This window comes from Drosophila grimshawi, unplaced genomic scaffold (assembly GCF_018153295.1).
Source record: "Drosophila grimshawi isolate 15287-2541.00 unplaced genomic scaffold, ASM1815329v1 contig_848, whole genome shotgun sequence".
NCBI lineage: Eukaryota > Metazoa > Arthropoda > Insecta > Diptera > Drosophilidae > Drosophila > Drosophila grimshawi.
In genome coordinates, this window is record NW_025063692.1 from 1295252 (window position 1) to 1306496 (window position 11245).

General features: G+C 44.2%; 4 protein-coding genes across 4 annotated transcripts; 2 read left to right on the forward strand and 2 right to left on the reverse strand.

Moving 5' to 3' along the window:
- Positions 1-2071: 2071 nt before the first annotated feature.
- On the reverse strand, positions 2072-6214 carry LOC6569299 (probable ATP-dependent RNA helicase kurz). The gene is made up of 5 exons (XM_001995531.2): positions 6090-6214; positions 5810-6013; positions 2767-5744; positions 2502-2704; positions 2072-2433 (listed from the first exon to the last, which is right to left on the reverse strand). Exons 1-5 carry the CDS (start codon positions 6162-6164, stop codon positions 2333-2335), a joined length of 3561 nt encoding a protein of 1186 aa, XP_001995567.1. The 5' UTR covers positions 6165-6214; the 3' UTR covers positions 2072-2332.
- Positions 6215-6351: 137 nt separating this feature from the next.
- Positions 6352-8278, forward strand: LOC6569300 (U4/U6.U5 tri-snRNP-associated protein 2). Its single transcript, XM_001995532.2, has 4 exons — positions 6352-6499; positions 6562-6612; positions 6691-7843; positions 7902-8278. Exons 1-4 carry the CDS (start codon positions 6478-6480, stop codon positions 8152-8154), a joined length of 1479 nt encoding a protein of 492 aa, XP_001995568.2. The 5' UTR covers positions 6352-6477; the 3' UTR covers positions 8155-8278.
- Positions 8279-8380: 102 nt separating this feature from the next.
- LOC6569301 lies at positions 8381-9237 on the forward strand. Its single transcript, XM_001995533.2, has 2 exons — positions 8381-8601; positions 8811-9237. The coding sequence occupies exons 1-2, from the start codon at positions 8455-8457 to the stop codon at positions 9222-9224; spliced, it is 561 nt and encodes a 186-aa protein (XP_001995569.1). The 5' UTR covers positions 8381-8454; the 3' UTR covers positions 9225-9237.
- Positions 9234-11245, reverse strand: LOC6569302. The gene is made up of 2 exons (XM_001995534.3): positions 9921-11245; positions 9234-9840 (listed from the first exon to the last, which is right to left on the reverse strand). The coding sequence occupies exons 1-2, from the start codon at positions 11175-11177 to the stop codon at positions 9646-9648; spliced, it is 1452 nt and encodes a 483-aa protein (XP_001995570.1). The 5' UTR covers positions 11178-11245; the 3' UTR covers positions 9234-9645.

Below are 11245 nucleotides of genomic sequence, written 5' to 3' on the forward strand. Positions count from 1 at the left end.
ATACACTCATATATATTTACATATATGTAGTATAGTTACTAACTTAGCTATGCTTGCTATATACATAATATACATTCATATAAATATATCGGCAACAAAAATTTACAACAAATTATAATTTTTCGTTAGTATTACAAATTGATAGATGTATATCATTTTATATATGTATATATATATACATATAGATATATAGGCATATGCATATATAAAACTTGTAAAAGATATAATGTTAAATCTAAAATAGAAAACTCAAAACCAAAATGCTTTTCATTACTTTTACGTAAATATTATACCTGCACCTAGACTCGGACTCGGAATTGGAGTTTGCCCTTGTCTTGGGTCATATTGTTTTAATCCCTATTCTTCTATAGCTACCTTTTATTGCTTTCCTAGCCAATATACAACAACAAAACAACAATTGATAAGAACTAACAAAGAATTTATATAAATTAATTAAAAACCACAACAAAAACAAAGCGAAACACAAAACATACCAAAATTTTATTGTTAATATTAATATATAAAGCAACAACAAAAAAAGAAAACCTATCACTAAATAAATAAATATATATATATATATATATATATATATATGCTATATACATTAATGTTCAAGTATTTAACTACAAACTAAGTTGGCAAATTAAAAACAAAAAATTCAACAACAAAACTACAATTTGTAATTTTAAGTAAATGTAAATTTAAATCAATTACAAAATTAATTAAGTGAAAGTCAAGAAAAATTGCTGACGACTACAATGTTAATGTTGATGAATGATAAATGTGTATATAATATATATATATAGACTTATATATTCAAATATATATTGATATATATATTGATATACTGACATTTTAAGGATGAGATAATGTTGATGAAATTGTAAAGCTCTCACGTTGCCTTAATACATTAGACTGATTTTTTCTACACACTCACACACACAAAACACACACACACACACATTCATACTTAAATATACAAAAACACAAACACACACACACACACACACAAACATACAGACACACACATAAATATTATATAGATATATGAATGTGTACTTGTATATATATTATTATTATATGAACATATACATGAGTACACACGTATATCGCTAGACATATGCATGAAGAGATATACAACTATATTGTACACGAAATCAAGAAAAACTGAACGAAAGAAAAGAAAAGAAAAAAAACACGTTAAAATCCCTAAAAACAATTCTGATTATGTATAATAATAATGGTTGCGAGTATTTACATAGCTAAAGGAATATATCATAGAAAAGAAAATCAAAAAAGATCAATAAATGAATACCCTGTAATATATGTATGAACAAGGTGCGATGTGCATGCGCTATAAATTAAAACAAAACAAAACACTAGAAAAATGCCCAAATAACTTTTCCAAATACACAAACTAAGCATATTGTAAAAACTAAACAGAAATACAGTTAAAAACAAAAAAATATTTATATATATATATCACAAGAGAAAAATGAAAAATGAAAAAAAAAAACAAGAAAAAGAACAGCACCCGAACAAAAAAAATGTTGCCAGCAATTGAATGTTTCTCCCTTCCTACCCAATGCATGTATAGTTAATTCCATATTCATTCAGCTGTATCTGAAACTCGTTGATCCATCGATTATCGAACGCAACGCAAACGAAACAAATACCTTTAAATGTTACAATACAGGCAAACAAATTGATTGTTAATGATATATGATATGATATGATGACGATGATTGATGATTGATGACGGTCTGTGTATGTGTAAAGGCACGCAATGCATAATCAGTTACAGACATACGTACATCCATACATACATCCATACATATACATACATACATATAACGAAGAAAAACAAAACAAAAAAATCAAAACATATATTGTATTGGAACAACTATCGAAACTTAGCTGTTAACAACATTTTAATTCCTCCCACTCGATTAATGTTTTTCTTTCTTCTGAAATTCTTTTTAGTTCCATTTAAACAAATTGAATACTTTATATATATATATAAAGTATATATGTATATACTACAAATAACATTTAAAATATAAATAAAAAATGAAACTTGTTATACAAATGCCAAGAATTGTTCATTTAATTGATAGTTCTTTTTATAACTGAACTTTTATAAATAGTGAAACCAATTTGATAGCCGTCCTTATTGAGGAGTAGATCTTCATTCAAGGATTATGGGTCTCATCCCTTGAATAAATATCACTTGCAGAGCAGAACCAATAGTTTTCAAACAATCCAAATTTGGCTTAAAACATTTAATTACATTTGACGACTTTCCAAGTCACGTGGCAGGGATAATTGACTGCTACGCTAAGGCAACTGGGTCTGGTTTATTAGGTGGCCAAATGGGTGTCAGTTCGCTAAGTGCCACATCGTACAGCAGATTCTGATACTCCTCGAGCAGAACTAAAATATGAAGAATATTCGGATTAATAATTATTCTATTTGTATTTATATATGTAATATATGCTTACAATTGGGATCCGTCTTCCACTGATCGAATAGGGATTGCCGCGTGTGAATCTGTTTGGTGGTCAGCGCCCACTTAAAGCGCTGCACCTTGTCATTGAGACTGGACCAGCTCTTGATCAGTGAGCCTGGCGTCGACTTCAGTTTGGGCTTGAAAGCAGCCAGTGGCGGACAAACGATCCCATCGAGCAGGAACATGCCAAAGTAGCTGCAATGGACGTCAAATGTATTAATGGATGGAGTTGTGTGCGGTTTCGTAAATGAACTCACCAGCAGGCCTTATCATTGAGCGGCATCTCCACCTCGCCAAGGGGCAGCTGCCAGCCAGCCTTGCCGAATGTGGCATCCACATAGCAATAGATTTGGCCCTTTATCGCATCGTAACGTGGCGCTGGATCGTCAAGCACCTGACGTATGTTGCACAGCATTGGCACATAGAGCAGCAGCCACTCGGGCTCGATGGCGGTGATGCCGCGTATGAACATCTTGTTGCTGTCGCCATGCATCAGCTCGTAGGCCTCCTGGTAGACGATCCAATCGGGCGACATTTGCCTCAGCACCGAGGTGGCATGTAGAAACGCTGGCTGCTCCATGTCTGCACAATTGTAGGCGTACTTTAGACGTCGCCGCTCCTCCTTATCGGTAATCTCGTCGAGCGGCACCTTGCGCGCCACCCGATCACCCATACCAGCTAGCAGTATCTGCCGGAGGAATCGGGCCTGTGCATTGCTGGGCGGCTTAAGTTGCGGATCGACGCATAGCTCCACGTCGCTGACATTCAGATTGATCTCGTTGGTTAGCTGGACGCGCAACTTGCGCACCTCATTGATGGCCTTGGGACGCAGCCCGTACGCCTCACAGAACTCGGCCAGATTGCCCCGGGTGCCGGCATATTCAGCTGCACCGACGGCACGAAGCAACACCATGGGATCACCAAGCAGCCTGTAGTTGCCACCGGCCGCCCAGCTCATGTTCCTCTGATGAAATTTACTGGAATGGGATGGCACATCGTCATCCCTCTGCACGCCCGTATCGATGAGCAGCTCCTGCACAGAGAGCGCCGCGACCAGGCACACAGTGTACGGCAGCAACTGTTGCTGATTGGACAGCGCCAGCATTTTGCCAAAACGTGGCGAGACAGGAAAATGGGAGATGACGTGACCCAGCTGGGTGACAGCTGGCGGCAGATCCGTTGTGACGCCGCTACTTATCGGCTTCAGGGCGCCCAGCACAGCCAATCTATGCTCGGCGGCCTGCAGCTGCAGCTGATCGGGTGGCGATGGAAAGGGAAAGTGCACCACACGATCAATGCCCATGCAACGCATCTGAAGCATCAAATCATCGACAGGCTTCTGCTGTATGTCCGGCTGATTAAAGTCGGCAAAGAGGTCGTTGTAAACGGCGCTGGAGTATAGGCGATAACAATGGCCCGCACTGATGCGTCCGGCACGACCCGTACGCTGATCGGCTGAAGCCTTGGATGTGTAGGTGACGACAAAGGCACTGACACCGGTCAGCTTGTCGTAGAGACGCGTCTTCTGTCTGCCGCTGTCGACAACGTACTTGATATGTGGTATGGTTAGCGATGTTTCTGCTACATTGGTGGACACAACGCACAGACGACACCCCTCGGGCACTGGCTGAAAGATGCGCTGCTGCTTCTCCGACGAGAGTAGCGAGTAGAGCGGCAGCACCCACAACGGTTGTTTGGTTGACGCAGTATCAGTCAGTTCGTTTAAGTGATCATCCTCCAGCAGATCATGCTCCTCCGGATCGGAGTCATCATCGGCAACTTCATGCATATCCGCCTCGGTATCATCGCCGGGCAACTTGTAGTCATCCAAATTGATTTTCGGCAACGAGATTTGATTGAGAAACTTTTTCTTGGACTTGCGCATATTGCGTATGGTGCGTTTGAGATCAAACTCCTTTTCTGGCTCTAGCTCCTCCTGCTGCTTGTGATCTTGCTGCTCCTTCTGCTCCTTCTGCTGCACCGTGTAGGGAAATGCGCGTCGTAGCTTGCGTACCAGTTGATTAACCTCCTGCTGTCCGGTCACAAAGATCAAAATGCCGCCCTCGGGCAGCTTGGCATGAATCTTGAGCGTCTTGCGATACGCCTCGGCCACATAGTCATCCGGTGTGCGCTTCTGAAAGTGTATGGTCACCGGATATTGTCGCGCTTCCACTTTGATCAATGGCGGCGGCACCTTAAAAAGTCGCGTATTCTCTGTAAAATCGCTGACGCGCAGCGTGGCGGACATGATGATCAGCTTCAGTGGATTGGAGCGCTTGTGGCGGAGTGGGACAATGCGCGACAACAAGCCCACCAATATATCCGTGTACACGCTACGCTCATGCGCCTCATCCAACACAATAACCGAATACTTGCTGAGCAGAAAATCAGTTTCAATCTCCTTGAGAAGGACGCCGTCGGTCATGAATTTAATGCGCGTCGCTGGCGTCACATTGCCCTCGAAGCGTATCAAATAGGACACCTCGCTGCTAGGCAGGTTCATCTCATGCGCCACACGCTTGGACATCGCTATGGCGGCCACGCGGCGCGGCTCCGTAATGCCAATCATCTTGTGCTGGGCATAGCCAGCCTCGTAGAGGAACTGTGGCACCTGTGTGGTTTTGCCGGAGCCCGTCTCACCGGCAACAATCACAATCGGATGCTCATTGATCAGCTCCATCACCTGCTGCTCTTCAGCGAGGATGGGCAGACGTAAACGCGCCGCCTGCACCTCATCCGTGCGATGCACGGGCACATAGACTGTCTGATGTGGTATAACTGGTGCCGTTGTTGCTGGAGATGTCTTTGGCTTTGGCTGAGGTTTCGGCTTGTCTGGCTGCTGCTGTTGTTCAATGGCCACCGCTTCAGGTTCAGATTTAGCTGGCGTTTCTGGTGCAGTTGGGCTGCTGTCGCTATCACTTTCACTGTCGCTCTCATCCGTGGAGTCGTCGGCATTTATTATATTTGGATTTTTGCGTTTGGCATCCAGCGCCTCCTGCTCTTCGATGAGCAATTTGCGCTTGCCAGCACCCTTGATGCCATTGACACGCCTGCCCTGCTTTTGGTGCTGTTCGACCAGCTGCTGTGATTGTCGCGCCTGCTTTTTCGCCAGCACTTCGTCAAGGGTCTGCAAACGCTTTAATCCCACTGTTTGCGCCTGGCTGATCGATGTGTATTGCAGCAGTTCGGCTGCGGGTATTTGCACTGCAGCCAAATCCGCCAGGAGTTGTGCGCGCTACAAACAGACATTTGTGTTAAGATGGGTGACGACGAAGGGATTACCCCACAAGCATTACTTACGCCCTCCTTCTTCTTCTTCTTGTCGACAATGGACTGCAAATGTTTACGCTGCTTCTTGGAGAGAATCTTGACATTCTGTCGCTTCTCGATTTGGATTTTGGTGGAGCGCTTCTGTGAAGGTAGGACGAGCGCGTTGGCCTCATCGTAACCAGTGGGAATGCCACTCCAGCTGTCTCCGACAACATCTTCAGTTATGATTTTGATCTGTTGTTGACGACATTGAAATAATGGTGTAACAGGTGTATACAGGCGATAATACTCTTAAACTATACTAACTCACATTCTTTACAGCCGAATTGTCGACAATGGTTTGTGGATTTTGCCGCGCCTTGGCATTATATACTTTTTTGCCCATGATTATTTTGAGGTAAACATTTGTTGCTGCTGTCTCTACTAATTCAACACACGTGTAGCCTGATCGGATGTGCTATCGATTGTGCTATGGATTCTGCTATCTATTGTGCTATCGATTGTGCTATCGAAAAATTAATTGAAATAGTGGGAAAAACAGCATCGCAGCTGTCGTTATCGTTAGTAGTCGCAATATCGATAGATTGGAATTGTCATCGCTAACTAAAAACAAGCACCGGCAAAATAACACAATTAATGGACATTTCCGTAATCGTAATCAATACATAAATATAGGTTGAAAGATAATCGTTGTGGATATGGCGCACACGCAATCCGCAGGTAATTATGAGTTGTCCGAATAAGTAGAAACAAATATAAACTTATGCATTACCGAACAACAGCAAAGCGCGCCAAGCTGGAGACGAAACACAAGCACTTATTGGAGGACGATGGTGAGAATAGCGAATAAACCTATATATATATACATAGAAGATATTTATGTTTACATGTATATTTTTGTATATATGCAGAGACGCCGTCCGTGTTCAATCCGAAGTATCGTGTCTGCCCGTATCTGGACACGATCAATCGCAATCTGCTCGACTTTGATTTTGAGAAATTGTGCTCGATTTCATTGACACGGATAAACGTTTACGCCTGTCTCGTCTGCGGCAAATATTTCCAGGGGCGTGGCAACAATACGCACGCCTACACACACTCGGTGGGCGAGGCGCATCATGTGTTCCTCAATTTGCATACGCTGCGCTTCTACTGCCTGCCGGACAACTATGAGATCATCGATTCGTCGCTGGACGACATCAAGTATGTGCTCAATCCGACATTTTTGCGCAACGAGATCAGCAAACTGGACCAGGTGCAGCCGAAGCATTCGCGCACAGTTGACGGCATCCTCTATCTGCCCGGAGTCGTAGGTCTGAACAACATCAAGGCGAACGACTATTGCAATGTGGTCCTCCATGCGTTGTCGCATGTCAGCCCGCTTCGCGATTACTTTCTCCGGGAGCAGAGCTATGCGACTATCAAGCGGCCGCCGGGTGATTCAATGTTTACGCTAGTGCAGCGTTTCGGCGAACTGATGCGCAAAATGTGGAATCCGCGCAATTTTAAGGCACACGTTTCACCGCACGAGATGCTGCAGGCGGTAGTGCTGTGGTCAAGCAAACGTTTCCAAATCACCGAACAGGGCGATCCCATTGATTTTCTATCCTGGTTCCTCAACACACTGCATCGCGCCCTCAAGGGCAATAAGCAGCCAAATTCATCGATATTGTATAAAATATTCTTGGGCGAAATGAAGATCTATACGCGTAAAATTCCGCCCGTTGAGCTGGACGATACAGCCAAGCAGCAGCTGCTCGGGACGGATGAGTACAAGGATCAGGTGGAGCAGACGAATTTTATTTATTTAACCTGTGATTTGCCGCCACCGCCACTTTTTACGGATGAGTTCCGGGAGAATATAATACCGCAGGTGAATCTGTATCAGCTGCTGGGCAAATTCAATGGCAGCGCCGAAAAGGAATACAAAACGTATAAGGATAATTTTATGAAGCGCTTCGAGATCACACGACTGCCACAATTTATAATCCTGTATATCAAGCGCTTCACAAAGAACACATTCTTTCTCGAAAAGAATCCAACAATTGTCAACTTTCCCATCAAGTAAGTGGACGTAAATTAACTTCATATTTCTGTCCATTAATTGTGTTTCCATTTGCAGAAATGTGGACTTTGGCGACATTTTGGGCATGAAGCAGCGGGATAAGGGGATCAAGGATACCAAATACAATCTGGTTGCGAACATTGTGCACGATGGTGATCCCAAGAAGGGCACATATCGCGTTCACATACTCCACAAGGCCAACGGGCAGTGGTATGAGATGCAGGATCTGCATGTCACCGAAATACTACCACAGATGATCACACTCACTGAATCCTACATTCAAATCTATGAGCGCTGTCCGGAGCCCTAGCATTAATTATACATCTATCTATATATATATACATATATGTATATGTATATCCAATTTGTATACAAATTGTAATATTAAAACAACTACCAGCTATATGTGTGTGGGCGTGTGGGTGTGTGTGAAATCAGCTGTATTTGTATTTTTTGTCATGGGGCCAAATTCCCAATCCCAGTTTCCACGAAGCGCATGCGTTGTGGCCCAGATGTTGTCTCAGCCATTGTCGCTCAAAAATCGATGTGAAAGTGTTTCTTTGTTGTTTGTTGATTAGTCAAATCGGGGCACAGCCACTAATCGCACGTCATGGCGGAGCATAACATGAGCTACGAGCAGGAATGCCAGAGAGCCGAACTGCTGGGACAAGAGCCGCCGGATCAGGCGGAATTTGAGCGACAACGCAGCGCACGCATCGAACAGCAAATGGCTGAAATGGAAGTCGCCGAGGCAACCGTAAGTCGATTTTCATCTTCATCATTTATTGCCTGCCAAGTTGATGCTGCATCAGCAGTTTTCATCAAGGATTGGGCAAAATGGAACATTGGCGATTGAGCCACAAACATCTTTGTTGCTTTCGTTGTTTTTGTAAATAATCGAACCGAGTCACTTTGCCAAGAGAGTTGTTACCAAGTATTTACAAGATAATTATGTGATGATTACAGATGCTGGAGGAGCAGGAGGAATCACTGCGTGGCGCTGGCGGCAAGCTGGACGAGCTAAATAGCATATTGAACAGTACGCAGCAGCGCTTAAATCGCTTCAAGCAGACCGCATGCGGCAGCCTCTCCAATCTATTTGCTCGTGGCGGCAGCATTAGTGGCGCCAGTGATGTACCTAACAACGGAGGTGGCGGCAGCGGCGGGGAGGAACCAACTAGGCAGCAACCCGTAGAACGGCAACCAAAGCCACAGCCGCTGGGACCGCCAACTGCCGCAGAAGTGGCGGCCGCCAAGGCAGCCAAGAGTCTGAGAATGGATACGCAGCTGGACAAGCTGGATGCGCTGATTAACAAGGCGGATAACGCGCAGTTGGCGATGGGCGAGCAGACAAAGCAGATGCGTCGCATGGCCAAGTAAAAATCATACTTAATAAAATAATAATAATCTTTATTCGTTCTGCTCCAAGGCACATAAATGTGAACACGTGCGTTGCCCTGAGTCACATAAATAAACGTTAAACATAAGTCGAAATTTTCAATCACAAAAGTTGCAAAGTTCGTCTTTGCGTTAAGTTCATAATATATATAATGAATAGATGTGATTATGTATATATGTATGTCTTACACTTAATACTTGTTGCTAAATATTAACCAAGTTAAAATCATAAAATCAAATAAAATAAAATCATCAAAAAATAAAATATAAAATTAGCATATTCCATATAAAACACAAAAACAAACATTTCTCGAATCATCAAACAAATAAAAAAAAACAATTATTCAGATTGTGATGGATCTGGCCGATCAGTTGGCTCCAGCGCCTGACTGCTGGGCTGGTGTTACTTCTGGTGCGGCCAGCGCTTGGCGAGATTCTTCTCATAGACCATAATCGGTGCGGATTTGTGCAGCAACATCGACCCCAGCTCGCTATCTGAGTGCTCATCATCGCTTTCATTATCCGCATCCTCTTCATCCAAGCTGGCAACCAGACCCGCATCAGTCTCATACTCTCCTAGCTTTGGTTGTGGCATTGGCTTTGAAGAAAAAAAAAACAACAAATCAAAATGAAATTCAGACAAATGTAAATCCAGCTGGGCTGGAAATAATGGCGTACCTTCATTGAACACGGCTGGTGCTGCTGCTGGCGATGCAGCAGCTCCTGTTCGTCGCTCTCGTAGAAGAAGTAGGTGAACTGCAGCTTCTCCTCGAAGTTATTGTACCGCAAGCGTTTGGGTATTAGGGACATATTGTCATCGAAACGCTTCAGCAGCTCCGCGTATAGGTACGGCGATATGGACAGCTTGGGTACGTATTGTTGCTGCTGCTCCTGTTGCTGCATCCATTGCTCCAGCCACTGTCGATCAAAGTGACAGCTGCCGTAGTCACGAAAGTATAGCTTGCAAGCGCGATGGAAGCAGCCCTTATCTAAATACTCATCATTTGGAATGCGGCGCAGTATGGCCAACTGTGTTTCGCGCACTTGGATGAGCATATAGTGATCATGGCCATCCGGCATTGTGGTGGTAAGTATAGCGCGTTTGCCATGTGGACTGAATTGTGTCCCTGCAAGCGGCCACAGACTGCTTAACAGACGGATCATCAAGTGTGTCACGGTCGCATGCTTGAACAGCAGGCGGGTCAACGCACTCGCACGGTCATTCCCATTCGCATTGAGGGATGACAACGGTAGCCAACGCAGTGCATCTGCCCACAGCTTAGCAGCAGCGCCCGATTCAATGCTGGAACCGAGCATCCGCATGCACCGCTTGCAGTACAGATTTCCAGAGATGTTGCTGATGCGATTCTGCACCACACACATGTTGAGCACAATGTAATTGAGGCCATAGTATATTTGGGTGGCTCTGGGCACCAGCACACTGGACGTTGGCTGTTCTTGGCCAGATGTGCCGTGACTGTGGCAGAAGAATTCACTTGCATCGAACAGGCCGCTGGGTAATTCCCTCAGGCGATTGTAATTGCAGCCGGGCGCCAGTTCATACAGACACTTGTTGCAGTGCAGCGTCAAGTGATCCTTCTTCTCCACAAAGCTCAGTTCCAACGGCATCAAGTGTGACACCTTCGGCCCGCTGCCTATCTTAAAGAGCTTGATAAGATCGATTTTGGTGTAATTGAAGCGAAAGGTGATATGACAGCCGCTCGCATTGAAAAGCGACAGCTGCGTAATGTCCATGTCCCAGCTGTCATGTCGCAAGACGAATTCACTGTTGCCGTTCTCCAAGAAAAACATGTCGCCATTATTGATGATAAGGCGTGTATTTTTGCAATTGCGTATGGGCTCATCGAATTGCAGGCATATCTGGCCGCAGCACAGATTTGGACGAAATTCAATTAGCACTGACTTTACCGGCATTTCTGGCGGTGATTCGAGTGTCCGCTAGAAATTATTAAGAAAAAGTGACGCCGAAATTATGTTATGCC